Consider the following 27,687-nt stretch of genomic DNA (forward strand, 5'->3'; position numbering starts at 1 on the left):
AACTATATCAATTTTGTGCATTTTAGTGCACATATTTGCTCATCGGTGTAGCTAAATGTCGTACAAGACACGAACGCCCGGAGAAATGACCCGAATACATTTGTCAACTCACCGCGGCGCATCCCGCTGTTAATGAGCGCTTGTTCAGTCGTTTACCTCCAGCAAACGGCACCATGCAACTTAAATTGACAATTTTGTTCCACGCTCGGTACTGCTTATTTCCCCAGCTGTCATGCGGGGTGTCGCGAGATAACGGGTCCGGTCGTTTGGGTGCCCGGAAATATTTGCTAAACGACTGTTTATTCTTCGCAACCATCGCACTGAATGGGCAGGGAAGTGCCCGGAATCCGGCCCGCCTGTTGTGACCACGCTTTGTGTGCAATCGTTCCGCCCAGCAATTGGTTGGGTGGGTGGGAGCTTTTTAAAACTTTCTCTCCCCGTGAAGACTTCAGTTTTGAAGAGTTTTATCGGGAGACAGAGTGGGACAATAAATACCCCCGAGGAACGGCGTCGGAAACTCGACGCGCCTTGGTTGGCGCTTCGGTTGGGCGTGGAATGGAGGCACCCCCAGGTCGAAGGATACGTCGGTGGCCCGTTAATAAATTGTCTTCATTTATCAACGCTCTGATGTCGTGAAATGAACTACCCCAGCTTTGGGCGGTGTCATTGGCGGCTGGGTTGGTGGTTCCTTGAACTACGCCGTGGGTGCAAGAAAGCATCCTCGTTCGGTGGCAGAGCGGGTTGCGAAGCTTGCAAGATAAAGGACCTTCAGCTCAAATTACACTTCTCGAACAACGCTCCAGGCAGGGCGCGCTCATCGGTACGAGGCGCGGTTGGGGTGCCCATTTGCGCGTGTCCTTGGGCGAAATCCCATGGAAAGTGCTCCGTCATTGGTTTTCGTCATGGTGAAAGTATAAGACTCGGTGAAAGACGCGCTGCGTGTGCAATCAATTAAGGAACGGGGCGTGTGCGGGTTTTTGTGGCATGTTTTCGGAGGCAAGCAACCAGTCGGTTAACGTAATCCTCGACCGCTGTCGTTACCACGGCAGGATATTAAAACTCCCAATACGCCGCCCCCAAAATGTGGGAGAATAGTGTGGCAAACCGCTAAATCGATTTATTCCCGCTCGATGAGCAGTGTGATGAGTTTAATAGTGCAAAGCTGTCGATCGTGAAAGCGTTCCCACTGCCGGTGGTGATAGTTTTAATTGAAATCTGCTAATAAGCAGGGATCATTTTGCTGCTTTAACGTAGTGTTGTTAAGACACTTGGTTTTAAACGAGAATCGATTAATTAATACAACCATTGGATGGAGTGATGGATCAGTTAGTTTTTGAGAATCTCATTGCTTTGATGGTAAAGTTCAAATGCACCGCAACGTCGCAGTATCTGTTTGTACCTTCATGTGGTTGTTTGCAAATGAAAAGCACCTCCGGCATTGCTTGACGACAGCATGTACGATCAAAAGAAAACGCACGCCTCCTAGATCTCAAGACTAAATCTCCTCAACATCGCCGGATATCCCGGTTTCAGTACAAGACTTTCCTTAGCTCAGATAACGTCTCGAAGTCAGTTTACAGTTGATTACGGTTTCGATAACTTCAGCTGCAACTGTCCTTTCCGGCACTTCATGTGTCAACCCAGACAAACTGGACTCGCCGTGCAGTAGCGTCGTTGTTGGTTAGTGCTTTCGATCGGGGATTTTCTTTTCCGTATCCTTCTGTATTGAATTTCCTTCAAGTGCATTTCCTTTACCCACAACCGAACACACATGGAAATGTGTGCAGGTGGCCGATTCGGTCGAGTCCGGTGGCTCCGGGATATAACCACACTTTAATCACAGTCTAGACGAGGAAGCTGTTAGCCCGGTCGCTTGTTCGTCGTGCTTCTGTCCGTGGTCCGATGCTCCCCACAACCGGTAGTCGCTTGTATCCGTCTAACCCCTCGCAGCCGGTTCCCGTAAGGTTTCCGCATTCGACAAAATCGTCCATTCGTTTGCCCACTCCAGCGCTTTGGACAATCCAGTACAAGCGCTAGCCGGTGTCGGGAAGTCGGTTATCTTCCCAAAGGCTCGTTGCGAACGGACGAGCTACACTCCATAACCGTAGCCATCGAAATCGAAATCCAATATAAGACAATTCCCAGATGACGGTTTCCCAATCATTCTGTGGTCCTGCGTTTCTCGTCCCCTTCCCCCTCGCTTCGACGCAACGTCTGCAATCGCGACGCAAACAAGTTGCACATGATTTCGTCCCTAAACAAAAGGCGTTCCTTTTCCCTGGGCGTTGCAAGAAGTTCGAACCTCGGTAACGGAGGGGTTTCGCAGTTGGGCTGACCAAGGCCCGTTATTAGTTCCAATACGGGAAATGGGAAGGGAAAGTTGCCGCCTCGCTTTGGTCTAGCGAACCCCCGTTTCCAATCCCACTCAATTTCTGTGCTGTTTAGGGCATTGGGTTGGTAATATTCGGTCGACAATGACTGCAACGGTACGTTCCCAGGCGATTTGCCACAATCCCACCGTCCCGGTTGTGTTATGACCGTGCGATATTGGCCACCTCGAAAGTGACCTGTTTGGGGTCATTAGATGACACCCAAAAGCGCCTCGACAAATCCCCGAAGACCCGCCAGTGTTTAGGGTAGTCGCAGTGGCGCGGAAGAAATTCTCCCCTCAGTGCGTCAATATCGTAATGTGATTTCTTCATTTCTCGGACCGTTTCTTGCAACACTCAAACGGGTTCCGGATCGCTTCGGATCATGCAACTATGCGACACGGTGGCAGGGTTTGACAGCGAAGAAGGAGTCATCTCGTTCGGAAGCAGCTAAAGAGTCACACAAAAAATACTAGAAATCTTAGCTACCGCTCTCTCCTCGGATATGGCCCCCGGGAAGCGTCTTCTGTAATGGATTTCTTTATTGAATTTAATGCATACTAAATGAGCTGGGCCGTATCCGGTTGATGGGCGCCCAAGATGGACAAAGGACAGATGGACCGACTGGCTGGGAAGTTGACGTACAGAAAATCTTTCAGCAAGAAAAGGGCGCACGGAAAAACCCCGAAACATTTACGACTCGATGCGTTGCTGATTGGTCCCATCCTCTCTTCCGGCGGACCGACGAGTGGGACAGGAGTAATGGATAAATGGTGTCGTTTTCCACACCGTGGATTTCCGCCGTATTCTTCTGCCATCGCTTCGAATGGGCGTTAGACTGAACAGTCAGTAAGACGTTCGCATGATGGTATCGCTTCGGAAACCGATCGCATTAATTATTAATGATCAGCCACGCACCGGTTCGTTACGGGAGCGAGATAATAGATAAAAATAAACACATTAAATCTGCCATCCTTGGCCGAGTGGCTCGCGGGTTTAATTACCGAACAAAATGCGTCTGTTTTGCCACCTTGCTGTCTATGTACGCTTATAAGATGTACGCCACCTTGCTGTCTATGTACGCTTATATATTTATGTAATTTTATCAACATCTAGATGCATTTAATTCCATTAAATTTTGTTGTCTATATGCCAGTGAATCGATCGTCGATCTTTGATTGCAAATTATTAACGTTTCTTAATCCTTCTTTTGCAGATCATGTGCGAGAGTTCCAGTGCGGGAAGTTCTATTACAGAACGTTTTATCTTGACGAAGAACGAGATGCCCTCTACGTTGGAGCAATGTAAGTAAAATGTTTTAAAAATTTTCAAATATTGTACAGAAAATGTACATTAATTTGCGCGCATTCAAAATTTACGTTCACCGTCTCGCGTTTGCTAGAAAATGTTTTGTAATGATTGTTTTTTTTTCTAAAACGTTCGTCGTCTCGCAATCTATGGCGTACCGATACGCATGAATAAATGAAAGGATATTGCTAGGCAAAAATGTTCCCACCAATAGACATTTCGTTTCCGTTCGAGCGAAAATAACACAAACAAACGAACAAATTCCACCATAGTGTGCGATGTGTTTTTCTTTCGCTTAAACGTTTTCGAATGGAGCCGATACGCATGGTTTGCGTTTCGATTTCAGATTAGTTCGCTACGTGTATGAATTTATTTTTCGTTCCTGTCCCCCACGCGAAGAAAACGTGCTAGCGCCACTGAAAGTAGAGAGTGTGGAAACAGTAAACAGAAAAATCATTTCCTTTTTTTGCGTTTGCTGCTCGTAGCCATTATCGTTTTCTTCTAACCACCCTAGAAAAGATCAAGTAGAAAGGTGAAACCTTCGCCAGCTTCTTCTCCCGCATGAATGCACAGAAACTTTAAGTACATCTTAATGTAAATTAGATTTTCACCGTAGCGTCACTTACCGTGTGCCGGCACTTTGCCGGAGATCAAACGAAGGCGTCGGTCGAGGTTCTGCTTTCATAGTTGCGGCGCGATAGCTGCAGTGTATCCGTGCGTTCAGTGATTTCTTTTTGCTCTCTCTCTCTCTCTCCCCCCCCCCCCCTATCTCACACTTTTTTTCACTCCCTATGGGCCCCATTATGCGGAGGAAAAAAGAGAGAATGGAGAAAAAGGATCCCGCTTTCAAAGACTCCTTTTTTCTCGGTGGCGTTGCATACTGCTTCATCCTTATCAATTTGTCGTCCGATGGGGGTTTCCCCGTGCCGGCGTGGCAGATACGATAGTGGAATATCAAAATGCTTCGGCAACGAAATTAAACATTCATAAATTGAAAAAGATTTTCGCTATCTGCAGAGTGCGGAGATTTTCCTGCAATTTTGCCCCATTTTGTCCGTGGTTGAGGACTCACATCGATTGAGAGCGAAAATTTGATCGTTGTTATTGGCACAAGAAAAAAGGAGAGCGAGAGAGAAAGTGTGGTATTTTATTGTGCTTGATAAAGTTACTGGTACCAATCATTGTACTTACCTTTTTTATTAACTCAATTTTTGTTTGCTATAAATCAAAGTAAACGTTACTCCGAGGATAGGATAAAATGGCTATATTTTAGGTCTGAAAATCAGCATAACAAGATTTGCTCGATATAGTTTCATCGCTACATGCTCGGCCTTAATCAAATCTATGAAAATGCTTAACTATTCTGTTCAAAACAACTCATTAGATTGGTATTCTTTCTTCATCCGCTTCAGTCGCACTTCTCCACTGCCTTGCAAGGCAGGCTTTTTATTACTTTACATTCGTTTGCTTCACTTCTTTGACACGTCTTTCGAACGAACGCTCAGGCTCACTCCACTCCACCGAGAACGTGCTGTCGGGAAAACTCTCGATAAAAGCCCCGCGATCTTCTAGCGAGACTATTTGTACCACGTCGCGTGCTGCTTGGCGCGTTTCGCATGCGATGCAGCGAGACAGAGCCCGTAGGTGACAACTTCTACCACCCGTCTGTGTCCGTGGAGCAGAAAGCAAGGAGTAAAAGCGACGTACCCATCGCAGCTAAACGCAGCCGATGAGAAAAGTTGCACGAAAACCTCGGTAAAAGTTTAAGCGCGCGCTGGATGGATGGCAGAAAAACAAGGCGAAGTCTCATTAATAATTTTATTCAACCAAAATTATATTACGAAATGAATTCTACCAGTAAGCGAATGGAGGACCGGGTGTTTTTTTTCTCTCTCTCTCTGAGACATTTTTTTCTTCTCCCCGTCCAAACGATCAGTTTGTACGCCTTTGCAAAATGACGCTCGTGCATTCGCAGCGTCGTGACAATCTGGTTGAAGATGGAGCACAGAATATGCTTCCCACCTCCGGTACGTTCCGTAAGAGAGTTGGCGGAAGGAGAAAGTTTTGTTAGTTAAGTTAATGTGGGTATATGAGTCGTAACGGCACGAGCTTCTCCGTCGTGCCGAGAGGTATTATTTTGTGGAAGCGGTTCTAGTTTTCCTCGTCGCAAGCGTACATTGGAAACTGAAAATACTATAATTTCTGTGCTCAGATTTTAAAACGCAAAAGTGAGGAGAAAGTTGTGTTGGCAGGATGAAAAAAAAACACGTCTTCTACGGTCTTCCGTTCATCGTGAATATTTCAATAGGTTACGCTGATTGTCTGTTGGAAGGAATGGTGGATAAAGTTTTGCTACGCTAGCCAGCAAATCTGTCTGTCTCTCGACGTGTTTTGTGCATATTTCATGTGCAACAGAGCCATATCTAAAGTCTGCGCTTTCGAACGAATTCGGAAGGGTTTCATGCCGGAATTGGGATCGAATATTTGATTAAACGGTATTAAATGGATTTTTTGTTGGTCCCATTCGTCACTCAGCGCCTTATTGAGTGTTGGTGACAATTTCCTGCTTTTGTGCCGATGACCTGCCACGTGACCATTTCGTTTTCCAATTCGCCCCCGTGTAAGCCTCTAGCTCGAGCTGAAGAAGGCTTGTTTCGTCGTCAAGGCATCCCTCGGTGAAGAGAGGTGGTACAAACGCGATCGCCATTGCGACACGGCCATTTGTGGGGATTACAAGTCCAACCCGATGGGATTGCTTGGATTTGAGCGAAAATTAGACGATACAGCCCTCACTCATGTGACGCGTTTTAGGTGGGATTGGGAAAAAAAAGGCGGCAAATGAGGAAAAGTAAACGAGTGTGTGTGTGTTGTGTGTGTCCCTAACGGTATGTTTTTCCCTCGGCCTTTCCTCCGAGCCACCCTTGTGTCGCGACGTCATGGATACGTGCCGGCTTGTGTCCGTCAGGGATTGTTGAAAATTCTGGTCGCGTGCGTTCCCGTTCGCCTTTGAAGTTCGCCAACCAGGACCTTGGGCTAAGCGGACGGCTCTGAAGTCTCGCACTAACTACGAACCCCTCCGTGTGCCCGTCACGCCACACTGGCTGCGTGGAAAGACAGCCCGCTTTTCTTTCCACCCCACCGTTTGTGGGACTAATTGAATTTGTTTTTAATTACACCACCGCACGTACCGGCCGGCACGTGTCGAGCGTAGGGAAGGTGTACCGCGTCGGCATATTCGACGTGCGTCCCTTCGTATCAGTCGCTTAAGGCTTCGGTGAAGGTGCGACTAAGCTCAACGTTGGGGCTTTGCTTGGAAATGCCCACGCCGTTGGTCGATTTTGCGAGCATACCTTCACGCTGAGCCCCATTCAAATCGATGGTGGTTAGCGAGGAAAAAGTAAAGCCAGCATCGGTCGGTTTAGGGGTTTTATTTTCACCACACACAAAAAATAACGCTCGTTCGCCTAGTTGTCGGCTTACCAGGGCGCGATCATCGACAGAAGGGTGGTTCTGTGCACAACGAAACCTGCCGGCATACGCGATCATTATCCATAGCATGGTTCCGGGAATAATTGCGAAACTTCCTGCTCCGTGGTTCAACTCGTTTCAGATATGTTGCACTTTTGCCCCATCCCACCGGCCACCGGAGAATGGCGTCCGGACACGGAACAAAAATTTCTTCATTTTTGTATCCAACCCGGCCGGGAATAGGGGGCTGGTAGTTCCCTGTAAGCGGTACGCAACTCCCAGACCGACTCCGGAGTCGATGGTGCGACAAAACTGTACACCTTTACCACCGACTCACGTGCTACCGGTGGCGCGGAGTAAACATACACGACAATTAGTGCGGTTCTATTGCTGCTGGTTTGCTGATTGTGCGGTATCAAGATCGTTGTTACGGTGGATTAATTGGAACCCAGCGTTGCGCTAATGAGCGGCAATCACAAACAAACGGATATGGGCTCGCACACTCGCAGCCAGGATTGCATGCACCGGAGACCTGCAACGGCGGGCCTGTTTGATAAATGACTAGTTTTATCGAAGTCCTGGCCCGTGCTGTGGAGTGCCATGGAAGCCATTTTTCTTGCTGGTTTTTTAAGCCCCACCTCTCTCACTGGCTGTGTGACATATTGCGGTTTAACGTGTCATGAAAACAATTTCCCCCTCACTGCAGTGCGTGTGTACACGGCCTTGATGTATTGGCTAATTCCCAAAAGAAAAATGCTTGCCCGGCTGATACAATGTTTAGCTGGCTAGATGAGTTTTCGTTTCGAACTGAGAATCAATATGTTATACTTTTTTGCTGTTTTGATGTTATAAACAGAACATGAATTCAATATTGATATATTGTTGTTATAGTGTAAAACTTGCCCTCAAAATTGAAAACATTTGTTTTATCTAACGAGACGTCTCCAAATCGAGGAGATCCGTATTTCCGTTTATGATGTACGAGTCATAGTCGGATAGGTCGTTTCGCCACAGCGAATGGGTTTTTGATTATGTTTGCCTTTCTCTTACCTCGTTTTGCACTGCGTTTTATTCTCGTTATAGCAATCCGTGTTCTTTCCGTGTCGTTTACTCACACGGATGAGGAATTGGTTGAGAGTTTGCGTCTTGTCATGTTGGTGGGTTTGATGGAACACTCCCGCTTTTATTTCCTCTCTTTTATGACGGACATTCCGACTGTCGCGCTCATAATTGAACCCGGGTGCATTAATGCACACTCTCATACACACACACATCCTTGGAATGCGGCATTCACAGCAAGAGAAAGCTCTTAGCTCATGGTCTATGCACGGGTCTTTTCCGCTAGCGAGCACTTCCGCTCGCTACTGAAGTTCGCTAGGGTTGTGTTTATGTTCTCTCGCTTACTGAGAAACTCTGTCTGTCACTCTGTAAAATATGGTGATTCAATTTTATTGCACTTGCTTTCTGTGTGCTTGGAACGCACCCCGTCGATCGAGAGATCATTTGCTGAGACTTATTCAAGAGTAGCTAAGATCTTGCTTCAAGAACAAGTTTTCTGGTTGGAAGCGTCACTCTCGTTTTACGAGCTACCATATCTCAATCCGCTGTGAACATTCATGGTCTTGTCTTATGGTGTATGATTCATTCTCATGCAATTTTAGAGAGTAATCAACGTTACATTTCGCCGACTAAATATCATTTATGATGTGAGAAATTGCATACATTTGAATATGTCCTCGTTCTGCTCTAAGCAAGTTGTTTTGAAACATTCAACATTATGGAGCAATGGCTTTGATCAAAATTCAATCTTTAAACTCTTAATGTTATGTTGTTTAAGCCCGTGTTCCTCTTTTCTGTAATCCATCGTTCCCGACTAATTTGGTGAAATTGTGAATTGTTTCCAAAAACGCCAGCAGTTATTTTTGCCGTTCTTCAACCACATGGATTCCGTTGATTTCATTTACTCATTATTCCGGGCTATTCTACACGCTCATTAGAAGCTCCCCGAAGAGAGGCTGTATCAATGTGTCTTATTTGAGCCTTCCATCAAACGGTTTGCAAAATAATTAAAATTACCTTCGTTAGTGGCGTATGCAGCAAGCCGCATTTCTCAAGCAACAATCCTCACCGGCAGGAGCGAAGATAAATATGCGCGAAGAACGAGGCAAACCCTTACGGATTACGAAAATATCAGATTCCCTCCATTTATCCAGCCGGCAAACGCTCCGTGGATTGGCGAGATGCTAGAGTTGATGGGAACGAGAGTTTTGAAAAATGCCTTTTGCTTTGTTCTGCGTGCCGTGTTTCTATGTTTCTTGAGGGTTGTGAAGACACGTGACAGGTTGTATGGAGCCGAGCCAAGTTTACGGTATCAGCTCGTTGATAGGAATTCCGCGTACTCCGGGCTGTTGTATGAGAGGCTTCTCAACGGATTATGTTACCAATTAAAAATTTGTCAAGTTCCATTGAGCTGGTAGAATTTTATCCATTAAACGAAGCGACCCGTTAAAACACAGCGCCTATTTGCACGCGAATCCTCCCATCGTTAGACAGAGTATTGTGCGCAGATTTGTAAAGTAACCATTCATAGTGTTTCTGTCACCTAAAATCTCCCTACTCATGAGAATGATGGTGTTAAATTCGTAAAGCTCAATTTTATATACCTGTATGACTTACACAAATTGTTATCGCCTAGCACACGCGCTCTGACAAGTCCAGTGATAAACGAAACCTCCCGCAAAGCTTTCAACACCATTCAGTTACACCAACCAACCAACCAACCGTGTGTGTAGAAAGAACGTAGGAGATGATGCACGGGCGTAATGCATTCAAGCGGCAATATGATGACGGGCCAGTATGTAAAAACTCTTTTAATCAACATATTGTTCATTCGGGTGAAGCAATAACAATAAAGAGCTTCCGAGGTCAACCCGTTGGTCCTTTGTGCAGCCAGTGGTAGTCTTTGGAGCGAGGAAGAGGTTGAATCACCCATTTACTCCAATGGGGTCACCCCGCCCGATGGACAATATGCGTTTTATTCCGCACTTTTCCGCTTCCCGGTTGATTTGGCCCACGATTGGGAACCTTTTTCTGCCCCAATATCTCCCTATTGGAAATCCCGGTCGATCGCTTGACGGTTCGCCATTCATAATCCTTTCCCCGGTCGGCCCGTTTTGCCCGTGGTTCGGGCTCGCTCAACGTTCGGGTCTGGGTGAAACATAAAAAGGGGCACAGTCGCTTTACTGGAAAATTTAGCTCATGGCAAACCGGACGAATCGATTTGATAACACCCTGTTACAAACCCATAAACCATTCCGGTTAAAAGGGAAAAACAGGATAAAATAAGAAGTATGACACACAGCGGGAGCTGCGGTAGGGATGACACCTATTTGTTGGGGATAAGAACGACCCAACGGGGGCCGACATTAATGGAAGAGGGTCCTCGGGGTTCACTCCACCACAAGAAACACGATCCTGCGTGCGTGGGATGGTGAGCGCTGCGTTAAAGCGTGAATAACGTCGGAAGGGTTATTTCGATTGTGTCCAAGATAAAATAGAACAGCGAGGAAATGGAAAGCAGGGAGCTTCGCTTCACGGTGGATGAATTAAAACCGCTCCGTTGCGACGCAAGGCGCACGAGAATGCGTGCCGAGAGGATAAGAGCTTTAGTGATTCATCGCCCACACGCGTGTGGGTATCGGCGCTGGCGTGTGGTCCTTACAACCCAAGCTAGACTGATAAAGGATTGTATGGAACGCTGCAGGGGTAGAGCAAGCGTGACAGAGACAGACGGCCGGAAAACCGGGCTTGGAGCTGCGAATTTGTAGCCGATACTGTAAAATATGCCAGCCGCGAAGGAAGAAAATGTCTTTGAAAGGATTCGAGGATGTGAGGATGGATATATTGGAGGTATAAACTACACAAAGGCAAATCAATTTTCCGCTGCTTTGCATCAGCCGCGGTGGCGTCTAGGCGCACCCTTTTCCCAAACGCTCTGGAGTGGAAATCGAACGCAACCCCTCACGCCTGGGGCAACCTTTTCTCTCCCACCCCATTGTGGCCAAGCCGGTGCCGGTAAGGATGAATGGCACGTGGGACGGATATGTGCGTTTGCTGGCGTTGTTGCTGCGAGCTGGGACAGGCGTGTGAAATGCGCACATGCACAACCTCTCGATCACCTTTGGTCCAGTGAAATCCCATTATACCGTCCTTCGTATTTGGCAGTGTAAATATTCTCGTGCAAATTTTCCTAATCTTTCTCCTTTTTTGCCCCTGGCCGCTGGACGGCGTCTACTTCCGGGCGACAAGGGAAGGGGCCTTCAACCTAATGAATACAAATCGTTTTTCGTCCACTTTTGGGAGGAAAAAAGCACACACGGGCAGGAAGAGGTAGTAACCGTAGGATGTCTCGTTTACCTACCGTTTGACGGGAAAATGTCTTTAACGCTAGTGTACATTACCGCGCTGCGGGGCTTGAATCAAACGCCGGGGCGGATGCTGAAAGGACGAGCGCACGAAATGGTTTAAATGGTTTGTACGCCAGAGAGACAGATCGTTTCACCTGACGAGTGTCTGGGCTTAACCGGGGATGCGGAAATGGACGTTTGCTTTACTGCAGACAATGTTGATTTTCTTCTACAGAATGGACAGCTTGGCGTTCGGTGGTGCGTCTTAAGAACGTGCTCTTCCGATTTTCTAGGAGACGAAATCGCCTATGGTTTGGCGCAAAGAATAAAGCAAACGGTGGAGGCCGTTTAATGAAAATTCCCCTTGTCCTTTTGTCGTCTGGTGCGAGAAGTTTTTCATCAAAATAAAGGAAGAAAAATGCAGCGTTCGGTGTTTTTGGAAGGAAAATTCATTTACGCTAAACCTGGTGCAAAGTGCTGCGTAGAATTAGATGTTATCCCTTTCGGGGACGAGTATTCAGGCTTAATGCTGGAGTAATTTGCTGCAGCCAGCTGTGGCACTCACTGAGAAGATGCTTCACACAAAGCCTGTTTGAGATATTTGTTTGCAATTATATTCTGCTTAAATCGATGTACCTTAATTTGCTCAAAATAACTGCGTTTGCTCAATTTGAAGAGTTGAAGGTGACCTTCGTTTCTGAAGCTTCTTAGTTGGCCCCAGTTACAGCGAATTATTATTGATTTCAGGATTTTCACGACACATCGTTGATTGGTTGTTGATCCAACAGGACATTTATGTTGTTTTCCTACTGTCCCCATTTATCTTCATTGCTGGTAGCTGTGGGTGTGTTTTTTTACGTCCGTTTTCTCTGTCACTATCATTTTCTCGTTGCATTGATTCTCTGGCGGCTGGATTCGATTTGACAGCGGGAGGTGACAGCAGTCGCCACGAGTAGGGGACGAAAAACGGCAAACCCACAGCTGGGGGAAAATAGATCAGTGTTGGACGTCGGCCCGGAGGGATAACGATCTTCGCGGCACAACACCGAGGGGAATGTCGGTAAAAATGGGTGTAGTTAGCGCCCGTTGATGCCCTAGCATGTTTTTGTGTGTGTGTTTTGAATGCGATTCCAACGGTGGCGAGAGTGCTAAAAAGCGGAATATCATCCTTGTGCATAGCACACCAAAAGAGGGATGAGCAAAAGAGTCCTTAAACGGATTAAATGATCACAAGCACATATCCCCTCGGCCAACGGGCTCTCCGGAAGCCGAGTCGACCGAGAATAGGATAGGATTTACTGGGCGACAGGGCCGCAGCACTCTCTTATCAAATGCACTCAATCTTTGGCTCCGACTCCGCGGTGGACTGGTTTTCCTTCTGCACCGTTTGCTGATGGTTTTATTTGGCTCTTAACGATGTCGGCCATCACCGTTTGGTGTACCGCCCGTGGAAGGTGGGTTTTTGGCCCCGTAATTGTGTTGTGAAAGTCTGCGGAGGGTGTCGCGCTTTTGTTTGTCACCTTATCATGGGGGTTGAGTTGAGCCGTTTTTCTATTGTGAAAATTGGTTTAATCATTTAACGCGTCGCGTCAGAATCTCCCGACCGTCGTCGTCGGAAGTGCCTTTGTTTTGTGAGGGGTTTGATTTGCGGCAAACTCTCTTAAGCCTCTGCGGGGGCTTCCATTGCGGTGCGTATAATGTCCCTTCTCGCAGGAGGCATCTGTGAACCTCTTAGCAACAGGCATAAGCACTTTTATCTTAAGCATTTTATAAGTTCTACGTTTTGTTCAAGCTACTGCTCTGCTAGTAGTTTGAATTAATTGAACACGAGTACGTAATCGAGATAAGATTGTACTAACATTGAATTAAATTTTTCGATTTTTCTTTAATACGTTGAGCCTCCTGGAAAGTATCAACTTCCATTCCACAACATCTTCCATCATCGAACGATGTGAATTATTTTCTCTAAATCATCTCTTAGAAAAAAGCGAAAGTAAACCAAACGTTGCGTATTTTCCTGCAGTGAAAACGGATCCCTAGCCTGGTGGACGCTCTGAAGTGGCCTAATTCGATTTATGCTAATTTTACGATTTTCAATAACCATTCCATCGGCCATAATGCGCCTCCCTCGCAAAACTTTTGCTCCACCATTCGGTCTCGTACGCGCCAATGCCACTGATTGGGTTCCTGTTTGGCTTAGAATACTGTGCCGGCAGTCGCCAGCTGTTGCCGTTCATAATTGAGAGTCGATTTTATCAATTTCAACTTCACACATCCATCCGACGTGTAACGCTACCGGCCTCACCTTTGTGCGTACTGGCGGGGCAAGTATGAGCGATGATGGAATATGAAATGTGTTTTTAAAGTTCTATTTGCCTAAATTTTGGGTACTGTAGTACAAAAAAAAACAAATTCGCTTTGTCGAGCTAGCTTTAATGTAGCGAAAAAGTGTAGCTACGAATGCCATTGATATTGTGTATTAGAGCATTTTCCTTTTGTTACTTTTTTCTCCAAACACATACACTAATCTGACACTTCGAGTATAAGAAGTCCTTCGTGTCCTTTTCTCCCAGTTGTAAATTTCTCTTAACAAAATATATAAATACAAATACAACAATACAAAACCCCATCATTGACACTAAGGTTAAAAAAGGAAAACTTGCTTTACTCGTTTACATCTTGAGCAAGCATTTTAAGTTTTCTTTTCTTAGATGTAAAAATTGCCTGCTGCTATGTGCACTGAGCTTATTAACTGGCATTATTGGTCATGTTGTCTGCCGGGCTTAAAAGCCAAGTAATCTGTTAGTGACCAAGCGCTCCAAGGTTTTGTGTGTGGATGCTAATCAAATCCCGCGAGGGCGACAGTCTAAGAGTGGTTCCGTTTCGAGCTCTTTCTATCTCTCTCAAGTGCGTCCCGGAAACGAAGTAATTAAAACTTTGTGATGGTCGTTGGATTTTGTATCGTAAAAACCCCTTTTTTCCAAGCATCTGGGCTCAGGTTCGACGAGTGCGAATATGGAGTTCCGATAGCGTTTGGATGCAGGAATTTGCTAAATAGCTAAAGTTGTTCCATAAATCCTGTTCACGAACCATAAAGTCATCGTCTTCCGATGGCTCGGCAAGGGATTGCTAGGGAATTCGCAGACGAGCGCGGGCTTCATAGGGTAGCTGTAAGTGGTCGTTGGTGCATGACCTGGAAAATACTCCTCTGGCTGACCTTTTCCGAACAAGGTTTCATTTCCTTTCGGACTTCTGGCCCGGGTCCCTCCTCCTGCCAGTGTTGGTAAAGGACTTTGGTTTAATTTCCCTTCTGGCTTCCCGTCTGAGCTCTCCTGGTGACCAATGCTGGGGATTCAATTAAAATTTGCCTCAAATTGGATTATACACGTCAAAACAATAAATAAATTTTGCACTTCGGGAGCCGGCGGCGTCGTGCTCTTCTCGGGCAAGAATTCATCTTATTGTGCAAAGGGCTACTAAGGGTCTAGCCATGGCTAGACGGTCCCGGTACGTGGGCCTCGAGTGGTACTTTCCAAAACATGACCGCTAGTGCCTACACCTTCGCATCTGAGTTCAATCGTTAAGTTCTTTGTATAATTTCGAAACAGGGACAATTTGCGCATATAAAATACATACACACATACGCACGCACACAGCAGCAGCTGGCAATTCGGTCAGGTTAAAATTAAGATTTGATCTGAACTTCCTCCCAGACGATGTCTTGCTCTTCTTGGTTAGAGCAGTCCCATGAGCGAACATTCCGTTTCCGAATGATGCAGTTGCTTTGGTGAGAACGCACTCTACATTATTGCCACAATCTCCCATAAACCACTTATTGAAACGTGGCGTCCGGGATTTCTGATGTATACTCAGTGAACAGCAAGGAGACAGAGAGGAACAGATAGACACGGAAAGAGCGAGAGAGAAAGAAAGAAAGAAATAGAAGACAAGGGAAAGAGCGGCACAGGAGTCGACGAATTGGGCTCAATTATCCTGAAGGGTGAAGTGTCCGAATGTTGGCAGCGGCTGTTGCGCTTGGGATGGTTTACGATTTTTGAAAACTCAATTACGGAGAAAAACGATTACGACATTTTACGACGAGGTTGGTAGCAACGTGCGTTTACAGTTTGCTTTGGGATAAGCCTAAAGAATATTATCTGGAACAGCGTAATGTACCGCGGTGGTCTTTCACATGAAGCTAAAACAATGTTGCGATTATAATTAGAAAATTACCAAGAAATAGTTTTGCAAAAGTTTTTTTTTAAACATTTATGATTATCTTCAGTTTGAGAAACGGAGCGTTTTTATTGCAATGATCTCGAAATGTAACGAAACAACAGCCTCCCGATAGTTTAGCTGTGGGCTATGAAATCCTATGGGTCACATTTATCTATCACGTCCCCTGACATCCTGTATGCTCGTTGTTGTTTTTCCATGAAGGAATAAACTCCCTTGCGAACGATACATCCATGTGGAAGCAAGGCACAATTTTTAGCATAGCCCTGCGGATAATTCATCCCTCTGTTTGACGCAAGCATCTCTCTTTCCATTCGTATGCGTTCATGTGTTATTAAATTGTAATTCGATAGAGTTTTTTTTTATTACACTCCATTGGGGAAAAAGTTCTTGTAGAAAAAAATCAAAAATTGAAATAAATACTATTCCCAGGAGGAACAGGAAACATTCGTTTCAGGGGAGGAACTGTACTATGTAAGGCAAAGTATGGGAAATACGTTGCACTCATTCAATCATTGTGGCATAAATAGATATTTATATCGCTTTGCACTTTACGTCCACTGTACAGCATCGAAGTGGCTGCATCTTTTGTTTGCTTATGCTTTCCCTTCCAGTGTAATAAATCCGCATTATGTTTGTCGTTCGACAACGCCCCATTGAAAAGCACAAAAATAATCAACACACTTCAAGTTTATAACGGGCGGGCTCTCACTCCCTCGCTCAGTAACGTGCTTCTGCGTTTCGCTTGCATGCAACTAATTTGTCTCTAGCGAATCAGTACAGCATTTAGCTTCTATTCATTTCAAAAGTTCCGGACATTTTTCACGCTTAATTTTGCCTTTATCTTTAGCTTTGCGGTACACTTTGTGCCCCCGTGCGAATGAAAGTAATCCGCCGGAGCTAAGTGGAGCGGATGTGAAAGCGCAAAAAAGAAAAGTAGTCATGCCGAAGAAAAAACCGTAAGGCGAAGAAAGCAACAAAAAAAAACTCCGAACGCCAGCACACTTGGAGGAGCGAAAAATTTTAATTGAAATTTATGACAAATTTTCCTTCCCACAAATGGGACGGGAGCCCTGGCAAGACGGATAGAGCACGCGCAGGTGCCTTCCGTAGCGTACGCGTTTCATCCGTGGGCTCGGAAAATTGGATAAAAGCAGCCAATGTGAAGAGGATATTCATGTTCTGTCATCTTGAAGGAAAGCCGTGTTGAAACAGAGAGCAAAAAAAAAAAGAACAGGAAGGCGGACGCCTGAAGATGAACGACATTTTTCGATCCCGAGTGACCAGGGTTCAAGCAAAAAGCAATCCCTTTCCGTTCGCTCCATTCGTTTCCCCGTTCGTGGCTTAACTTCCGCGAATCACTGAAAATTTGTTTTTTCACTCGAAGCGCTCAATGGAAGAACACCTTTTCTTCGGCGCGATGGGCACCAGAATGGAAGGAAATTTATTTTAATTTGTCAACTCTGTCGCGAAAGAGCAGCTGGCTGATTCAATAGGGTCGCTTTTTTGCTGCGGCGCTGTTTAAAGCTTATTTGGACAGTAATTTAAAACCAACTTAACCACGACGAGAATAATTAGATCCGTCTGCGGGCTGTGAATCGAATAGTTGCCTTAAATGAGGCACATATCCATTTTCCGCTCACAGCAGATTGCTCTTGAGGTTGTATCCTTTTTTAAGTGATTTAGATCGAATTAATGGCACCCGTGAATCTCTTTGGGGCTTTTCCGCATCGGAATACCAAGCTGAAATGTTACCATACCAAAAAAAATGTAATCGCCTGTTTAGAGACGAACCGCCTAGCCGAGACCGGCAGACCCCGGTGTAGGTAGACCCCGGCATAATACGCCTGGGAATCGTTTCAATTTTCTTCACCGATTGGGATGGAAGGCGTCGAGTTAAGCCTTCCACCGTAGTGGTTGAATAAAATATGGGAAACAAATAGTCGGGTTGAATAAAATATAAACTAACGAGCTCCTCAGGCCAGGCGGCGGCTTCCTTTCGCACCGGTGTGATGGGTGTCAGAAAAAAAAAGTGTACGATGCTTGATATTCTACTCGGGTTAGATTCTTCCCTGGGAACGGGTGGAATGTACGCCCGTGGGTAAAGCAAGGAGTCCTAGAGGATGTTGTTTCCTTTTTTTTTCATCTACAGCCTGGGACGTCGCCATGCATGCATGCTCGGCACATGAGATTGAAGTTTGTACGGTACTATGTCAGGTTAAACATCGATTTACCTTAGCATCGAGGTCGAAAGGAGTGAGCCACACTTGGAACCTCCCGGGGTCTATCCGGACGTGTACGTTGTTCTCTCCGTGCACGACGAGAATGCTTTACCTGGCAACGGCTAACAGAGGCACGTCTGACGGGATGAGCTTAATCGTGCACACAACATACAACACGACTGCCCCGTGGGTGGTTATTTGCTCGCTGAAGCGAACCATGAAAAATTAACCTTCATGCCCACACACACACACACACACACACACCACTCCAGCGCGGTTCTGGGCTCTGGTCGGTCATTCGATCGTAGCACCTGAGGTGGACCGCATCCGTTCGCATCCACTGCCGGTACTGCTTCATCCACCCAGGGGGAATCTTCATGTAAAAAGGGTTTCGATGTCGGAAAACCCGGAACGGAAAACAACGGCCCTACGCTCGGCAGTGAACCCCGTGCCCCGGGAGGTGTCAGAGGCCTGAAAGGGGATACCGAAATATATGACCCCGTAGAGATTCATAAACGCAATTATTTGCGCTTCCGCACCTACTTGCTCCCTCGGTGTCGTACCGCTTTCGCTTAAGGTGAGATTCGCTCAACTGGACGCCGGGCACTAGTGCTCCCGGAGCCAGAAGCCGGAACGCACCGCATCCTTGACGAATCGAAAGGATCTACCGGAGAAGCAATTGCTCGGTTCCTGGTTGCGGTTCAGAGAGACTAAGGTGAGCGTTTAATAAGACACGCTTCTGTGCGGGGTTATCCATGGAAACGAGACACACACCGCCTGGGGTCGGGTTTTTAGAGACATCCTTTTTACTGCAGATACGATTATTGAGCTTCTTACCCTTCGCTTGGTATTGCTTCGCTGTCTTGAGCCCATCGTTTCGTCGCTTAATTGCGGTGTTCGGTCGTCCTCTCTCACGCGACCACATGCGCGTTCCCCGCCGCATAACCTCAAATAATCGTTAATCAATTAGTTTTCCAACGTTCCATCTTCATCGGTGGGTGGTTTGGAGAGCGAAGCGCTAACCTACGCGACGGGAAGGTTCAAGACGCTCCACTCGTGTGCTGTTCGTAATCAAGTTTACTCGTTCATTAGTGCTCTCGAAATCTTGGCCCTCCATCGGCTCCAACCGCCAACCGGAAGCTGTCCCGGCCAATGTGCGTGCATTGCGAAGATGCGCATTACGGTGTAATAAATAATCCTGCACCGGGATAAGTTTCTCATTGTGTGTACTCTGTACGGCGGCACGGCCGGGATGTCAAGAACCGTCAAGAAGTTTAACCATGCCGCACTCAACCCAAAAGCCGAACTCCGGAAGTAGAAATGAATCTTGCAGAAGTATTTTTTTTCGCCTCCCGCTTACGTATCCATTCCCATTGTAGTTGGCCCCCTGTTGGCGATGAAACGTAGAGCTACGTTCGGTTGTTTGCCATTGTAGGGTTAGCTTTCTACGGTTTTCGAGGGGTCGGAAAGTAAACAAATAATTTATTATCCTTTCGCTTGCATTTGTTTGCCGGGTTTTTTTGCGTCGTCCTTCGTGTCCTGGAAATAATCTGTACCAACGCCATCCACTGAGGCGGAAGAGGTTTTGAGGATGAGTACAAATTTGTCAATTTGTGCACGTAATGAAAAATTATCAAGAATTACACAGAACGAAATAAAATTTAGTTTTCCCAACTCCACCGGAAGAGCTAATTAGATCTTGGGTAGGCTGCGAATAACTGTCATATTGGTGCGCTTAAAAGTGCGAAAAAATATCTACAAACCATGGCCATTATCTGAAACGAATTTACACACATTAGGGCAGTGAACAATAGGGCATAGCGACACAACTGCAGAGGATTGTGGCGTAATGATTCTGAGAGCGGATCTATTTCCCGCTTCGGCACCTTCGACCCGTACACTCGAGAACGAATCTTTGCGGGGAATTTATCCCACCGAAGCGTGCAATCATCGATGGTATTCAATAATTATCCGAGGCCACCTTAATCAAACCATGAAATTATAATTGCTCTATTGAATTGCCTGGCCCGCGGTATTCTTCGGGCTCTTCGTCCCTCGGGTACGCGATGCCGCCGGGTTTAATTGGCACACTACTGACTGGAAGTGTGTGCATATTGTGTTCGAGCGTTAGCGGAAAGCTCGAATTATGATTGCATAAATACCACCCCGCCTCAACCGCCCACCCAAGAACCGATGGGTGTTGCAGGTGGTGGTGATGGTTAACCTCAGGAACGCTTCACTGAGTCTGCGATTCTGTGAGTCTCACGTCCACCGAGGCTTTTCGCGTTGCGTAAACATCTCCCGTTGGTGGCTGGTTTTGTCGTGACTCACCATCTCTCGCCGTCGGTGGTGACAGAAAGCGGAAGGCGTTTAATTATTTAGCGGTATTACTTATTCATTGACATCCGATTGATTGTGTGTTGCTGCTTTCGGTGGTGGAGAGCTGCAGGCGGCGGATGTCTCGGATCATACCAAGCAGTTTGATCCCTGTGCGCATTACCGGCTCTGTAGCATTGTGGACAAGGCTTGGATTAAAAGCTAAATGGCGCGCTGGTTAAATGAGCTATACTGACTATCCGCATGACATTTTTTATCTTCAGTTGCGTTGAGCTTTCCCCGTTTGTACCTGGTTGCAAATTGAAAAGGAACGAATCCAGAAGCATGATTGTTCATATCATCGGCACATTTTTCAATTGTTCAGTACCGTTTCGTTTTGATCGTCTGATTTCTATTTGCACTCGTTTTGTGTCTTGGTGCATGTGGCCTCTTTCTTAATGCATTTCTTTGTCCTTTTCTTTCGCGTGGAAAATCCACTTCAAACTAAGGTTTACGTCAATTGCGAGTGCATAGTCGCATTCATTGTAAACCGAGTGCGGCTCGGTGCTGGTTCTTGTAATTAGATTTAATTTTTAATTAAGTAATTTGCAAGCGCTATTGTTGCTTACATTCTCATCGGCCGTTTGTGATTGAGAGGTTGATGGGTCAAGCATTTCATGCCTGTTCATTCGTAATTGCTTCTACGTTAAGGCTAAAGGTTTTGATATTCAATTTGTACGCTGTTACTATTGACAAGTCATTTGATAGTAACCTTTTCCGAAGTGAAACTATCGAAAATTTCATCCTTAACAGAGACAAAGAAGTGAACCAGTTTTAAATGAAAATTCAAAGTTACGATATTGAACAGTTCTACTATTTTTTCCTACGTTCCGCATTCACATTACTGCTTTGTTCTCGAACCCGACGGCAGGATTGGAAGACTTATTACTGCTAATAAATATTTTATAAATACTCCCTAGAGATGCTACCATGAATGGAGAGACGTAGTTTGAACGGCGAATCAGCGCCCTCTCAGCTAGTCTTGGACTATAGTAAGGCGTAGAAAGAAACTGCCGGTTGCGGAACTCTACATCATGCCCGATAGTATTCTTCTTAATTCTGAGGAAGTGCAAAATCCTTTTGCCAGTCGAACGATTGCCAAAGGATAAAGCAAGCATGGTTTTGCGCAGGGAACGCGTGTGGGTTTGAAATTGAGAAAATGCTCCCATACATAATTCATAAAGCATTGCTAGACACACCGGTGGCGTACATTGAACCCGGCACATTATGCTCCATACCGAAACGATTCGGTACACGGGGCGGCGTTTTACCTTGGCTCTGTAATCAAGAACGGCGGCACCTTTATTTACCGTCAGAGGAAAAAGCTGACCATTCCAACCCATCCCTTCAACATTGAGCTGTAATTATCGTCTGGTTGCTTCGTTTCTTCGGTGATTTTTTCCTAAGCATTATCGCAGACATTAGGATAAATAACCCTTCTCAGGATTCATTAGCAGGTGTAACTGAACTTGCTTTCTCGGAAGTACGATGTTTCAGAGAATATTCAGCGACCTTTGTCCGCTCGTGCTAGAAATGTATCATTGAATTTCAAATCTTTGAAATAACCAAGCAGTGCATGGTTAAATTAAAAAAAAACTGCAGCTTTGAAAATGTGATTTATCCTCGTCAGGTACCAACTCTAAACTGTGTTGTAAAATGATCAAACGAAAGACTCATCTTTAGACGCTCGATGTTTGACCCTCTCAATCGATGTTTTCCGTGACTGCTATCACGATAATGCGATTGAGATTAATCGATGCTGTAAATGTTAACCTCCAGTCACAGGTAGCCCAGTTTGAATGACCACGTGTACTGCTGCGTCAGTAGTTGTGGGTTATCGCTTTTTACACGAAATCTCATCACAGCAACGGTCAACAAGTCGATCGATCCCAGTTCGATTGCCAATGTTGTGTTTTTCTTGCCGTGTGGCACATTTAAATCGTTCGGCTGTAAGATAACCTTTTCCCCCTACGGCTAAATTTGGCCAAAGGCTACGAAAAACGATCAATTTTGGCAGAGATTTTCGCCATCTCCTGCTCAGTGCGTATCCGACTGCCACTTTTCTCTCAGCCGTACAGGGCAGGATGGGCCAGAGGATTCGCGTGAATTGTGCCGTACAAAATGAAAATGTCAAAGCAGAACCCACCAGCCAGCCCAACCAACAGCCGTATCAGCCTTTATCGAAAGCGAAATCGTCCGTCTTGCACAATATGGTGGCAACGGCGATGTTTGCTAGTTTTTGCTGCTTTCCCTGCCTTGCTGCTGCTATCGCGCGAAGGCTTTCGATTTCGGTCCCAGTTTCCCTTTCAGGCGGCGAGTGAATTAAAATATGTTTTCCACTCGATTAGCATCAGAAATCATTTCGGCAATTCGACCCAACCGTTCGACCCCACCGAACGAGCGGTTTTTGTGTGTGTGTGTTTTTTTGCTTGCTCTCCATCTGCTGGCTTGCGTTCGTGCCTGCCTTTTCTTCTCAAGCGCGGCCTGCTGGTGGGCTACGACGTCCCCTTTGCGATGGGGTGCGTCCACGCGGGCGGTGAAGAAATTCAATAAATTTTATGCCTTGACTTTTACTTGCATCCGTTCGACGTTTGCACGCGCTCGGCCATTCCATCATCGTGATTTTCCTCCACCATCACCACCAGCCATCCGTCCGGCTTGGCTGGGCAGCAGGACTGCAATATAATACAGGGCAAGGAAAAACCATCCGTCCCGCTTTCTTCTGTGGTGCTGTGGCGTGCACTGGTGCGTGTGCCACACGGGTTTTTGCGAGGCGTAATCGAATTTTCCGCTACTTTTGGGAGGAAAATAAATTTCACCAATTTCTCGGGCGCACCACAAACCGCCGGTTCCCCAGGCGCACCACCGGCGGGTGTGTGACGTTTGCTGAAAGCCTTGTTTTTCCTATGTTTATATCGCCCATCGTTACTCAAGCAACACCGAGCTTACGACACACCACGGACAATAGCTCCTTCAGAGTGACTCGTTTCCCGTACCACCGAATCCTTGGATTTGGTGATCGAACGAATTAGCTTACGTCATCGGCTGGGCATTATTGATCCACGGCGTAAACCCTGCCCTCCATTGTCCACGGGAAGGTCATCCGGTACAGCGCAAGGGCACCGGAATGGTGAATTGCTTTCCCGGAGTCCGAGCCGGAACCGGAAGGAGGTGAATTGTCGCTTCTCGGAGCGAGCCAGCCCGTCTTGGGTTGGGACTAATTGAAAGAACAATTCGTGGATGATTTGAATCTGCCGTATTCGTTCGCAATTAATCGCAAACTAGCAACCGGAACCGGGCGCTCTTCTCGATGAAAAGCCCACCCAAGCGAAGTGATGAGCCGCGTTCGTGACGCGCTGCTAGCAATTTTCGGACAATTGACTCGTTCTCAGTGGCCGGAACAAGGTTGTCAATCAATTTAATTTGGGAGCTCTCGAGAGCATGACTGCGATTGAAAGTCAAGTTGGCCTCAAAGAAGGAGGTTTTGTGTTCGGCCCAGTGATGGTCTTGAGGTCAAATTTGTGCTGTGTTCATAATTTTACAGCGTGGCTTGCTGCTGAAAAGGTACACGAGATTTGAGGTTATTTTAAACCTTGATCAATATAAAGCAGAAAAAAATACAAACCATCGTTTATTTCCACCGCAAATTAGACAATTTACAAATAAAACATTTGAATATTTCTTTGTTCTATTCGCTGGCTGAGCATCCGTTGAGCACGATAATCTTTTCAGCTAGTTGACAGAGTACGTGTGAACCAGATGTACAACATTTACACCGTCGCTCCAAACCTCCAGGGCCAATTGGGAAGCATACAAATCGCGTCTCATCGGCTGATACCGATGTCCCCTTTGCTAGGCGGACCAATCGTGGACGGTGGCATGGTGGAATGTGAAAATATGCATCCCTTCGGTGAAAATGAATTCCAGTCACGCTTAGTACCGTCTGATTTACCTCCATCGTGGGTTTCAGCTCGATGGCAGCTGCTCAACCCGTGCGGAAGAAGCTCGTGGGGGAAGATTTGAAATATTTGCTCCCAAATCCAGACGAAAAGTTGCAGCCAGTTAGTCAAGCGTTCGCTGCATAGCCGGGTGTGTAATTGCATACTCTTTGCATCGAAAAGAGGGCAGCACAGCAGCGGGCTCGGGTGTGAGCAGCAGCAGCAGCAGCAGCAGCAGGGGATGGTAAATTCTGCAATTTCCTGCTAAATGTAAATGAAAACAAAAGCCATTCAGTTGCAAACTGCCCGATTTGGTTGGGCTCTGTTGAACGTGGCGAAGTGAGAGAAGGCCGATGAGAGAGTCGACCCTGTCCATGGTCCTCCCAAATCCACCACAAATCCTCTCCCATTGTGCCCTAGGCCGGACAATGGCTGTGTTTGCCGGAATGCCGTTGCAAAACCCCCCGAAGCCAGAGGTCCTTCCGAGTGCAGTGACGGTTGACCGTCAGCCATCCGTTCGTTGCGCGCGCTCCTGCCTCTACCCACCACCCGGTCAACCCGAAGGGTGGGGCGCTTTACGGTTGGGAATTGCGAGAGCGCATAATTCAATTTATATTTATGCATTTGCATCTGTAAATATATGTGCATGATGCCATTTCGCTGTCGGCCCACAGATTTATATGAAGTGATTATTTCATGTACGTTTCCCGTGCGCTCCGTTCGTGTTCGTGTTCGCCGGTGTGTTTGTGTTTTCCCCGAGTGGCGCTTGGGTTTGCTGCAATCCATCCACCGTGTAGCAGGGGAAGCTGCGCCCGTTGGTGGGCACTTATATTGCGGCAGGATTACGGAAAGTATTAACGCCACTGGGAAGGGAAATCGGTTTGCCGGTTTTGTTGGCCATCCTTCGTCCTCGGTACCACCGACGTTGCACTCACGCATCAGGTTGTGCAATAATGGCAACTTGCGTGCTCCGATGCTGCCAGTGCTCGACGATGTGCACGCTTTTTGCGTGCTGCGGTGTAAAGCAATTGTCATTTTAATGAGATATATAAGCGTGCCGCTTGTTCAATCTTTAACACATTACGCGAGAATTCGCTGCTGTAATTGGAGCGATTGGCAAATTTTTAAACGCAAAGATGAGCGTTATAATGCCGGCTAAAGTTAATACGATAACGACCGATAGGAATGGTGATGTGGGATTTATTTAAGCGATTGACTGAACCGTCAATGTAACTCCCCTATGATGGCGTTGGGATTTTCCCAACTGTGTGCAGTGTTTTGGGATTGCATTGGTAATGGAAGCAGCATTCCAACAAGACCTCGCGTTAGTATCTATTAAGAGAGTGGAGAGTTTCTATCATGTTGATTGCTTTAAGCGCTAGACGCCGTTCGCGTGGTAAAAACGTTTTACCGTATTTTTACTGCCGACGCCGACCGTAAAGATTAGTGGACATAAGGGTGGACATAAATTTTCAATCGGTTTATCAACGGCAAAAGAAAACGCTCAAGCAAGAGGAAGTTTATGCCAGACGCGTTTAATATCCTTCACGCGGGAAGAAAGCGCAGATGCCGATGGTTTACCAACGTATGGACGACCATGGCTGATGTTTTTAATTGAATTCCAGCTAGCCAATCGATAGATCGCGAGTGGCTGTGGTTGGTAACGAACGCCACAAATCTTCCCTGATACCGCCTGTTTTCGACCATGGCGAATAGTTTTACTCATTAATTGCTTCCTGCTTTTACTTTATTCGCTCCCGAACAAGAAAAGTAGCAAGCGTTACCACGGACCCGCTCACGTTTACACACATGGTCTGGCGAGAAAATCCTCTCGTGTCTGGTTTAAAACGTCCAGCATCTGAACGCTTGGTTAGCGGTAACCTTAGCATGTTGCTATCGCGTAATTATCCAGGCTAGACGTCGATCTTTAGCTTAGTACTTTATCGATGCTTGACGTCATTACCGCGGTGAAACAAAAACTTTAGCAGACACAAATGAACCCGTGTACAAAAGTATTTTTTTATTCATGATTTTACTAAAAAGTATTCATAAATTTTTAAAATCTTTGGAGCTCTATTTTTGTATGATTTTACATAAACAATACAGAACAAGGAAAAATTCGAATTATCATTAAACAATAAATCTTGCATTTGATTTTGATGGAAATTGTCTTCATGTTTGATGTAAATTGTGTCTTCATCTCCAACGATTTGAGAAAACTACCGTGCGGATTATAGCAATAATTGTGCATGTAGTTCACTCTTCTTTTAACAGTTTGATTCGGAAACAAGCTGCTACCGACAAAAGGTGAATCGAAAGCGGAAAACGAAACACAAATTACAGGATATGCCTTGTTAACAAATCACAGTGCATGGTAAAAAAACTGACACACAATTTTCCGCGGATGAGCATCACATCTCCTTGGGTTTCCTGTCAGAAGCGAGACGGAGTATCCTCGGAAACGATGTACATCTTGCTAAGGATAAAATTTTCCCAAACCAGAGCAGTGTTAGACGTTGGAAGTAAAAAGTGGCCAATATTAGTCGCTTTTCGTCCGCGTAAAAACTCTCGCTTCATAATCCGAAGTAAAGTTCGGGGATAGTGCTGTGTAGTACCGTTCGTTTTGAAGCGAAAATGCATGCAAGTGAAACTTCGGCTGCCACGAGCGCTGGTCACTTCGTTCACGGTCAAGCGAACGTGTATGGCAGTGCTTTTTTTAAGTCCTACTCACGCTGCTTTATCAGATTTCTTTTTTCATGAGTTTCTACTAAATACCGACGAAAATTAATTAACAGTTCTGCTTTCGTCGTTTTTTTTTCTGCAGTTCTTTTCGTTCTCGTTTACATTCACCCGTCTCGTTGGGTGCTTCCATATACAATATAGTTCAGTTAGCGTCAGCGGGAGCAAAAATGAAACACATGAATATTTTTTTCGTTTGACTAACCCGCCATTTTTTTTCTTTTGTTTTCTCTCATCCACAGGGACCGAGTATTTAAGCTGAACCTGAAAAACGTCAGCATGACGTCATGTGAGGTAAGTAATGAAACCGGAAGCTGTATCCTTGATTAAAATTTGCTGCATCCTTACAGCAATAATTGTATGGTGCTCGTAAGAACGTTTAGCTTTACTAAAAGTTTTTAATTTAAGAGATAGAATCTAAATTGATTTTGTCATACGATAACCATCGGCGTCCGATTATAAAATATCAATTTCTTAGCTTTTGTTTGTCTAATACTTTTCGTTGAAAATTAGCAGCAGTTGATTCCTCTACATACCAGCTACCTAGAGGGAATTAATTTCGAAAGGGAATTAAGTTGATTAATTGCCTTTTGGGGTTTAACCAAGCTTAAGAACGACAAAAAAT

The 27,687-nt window shown here is 45.9% G+C and overlaps 1 protein-coding gene across 1 annotated transcript in view; it reads left to right on the forward strand.

The window, feature by feature from the left end:
• LOC128724594 (semaphorin-2A-like) overlaps positions 1–27,687 on the forward strand; it is a 184,691-nt gene that overhangs the window by 73,638 nt on the left and 83,366 nt on the right. Inside the window, exons 2-3 of the mRNA XM_053818318.1 lie at positions 3,586–3,673; positions 27,305–27,356. Coding sequence (XP_053674293.1) covers positions 3,586–3,673; positions 27,305–27,356 — 140 coding nt within the window. The remainder of the gene's footprint in view (positions 1–3,585; positions 3,674–27,304; positions 27,357–27,687) is intronic.

The sequence above is a fragment of the Anopheles nili genome, chromosome 3 (assembly GCF_943737925.1).
Source record: "Anopheles nili chromosome 3, idAnoNiliSN_F5_01, whole genome shotgun sequence".
NCBI lineage: Eukaryota > Metazoa > Arthropoda > Insecta > Diptera > Culicidae > Anopheles > Anopheles nili.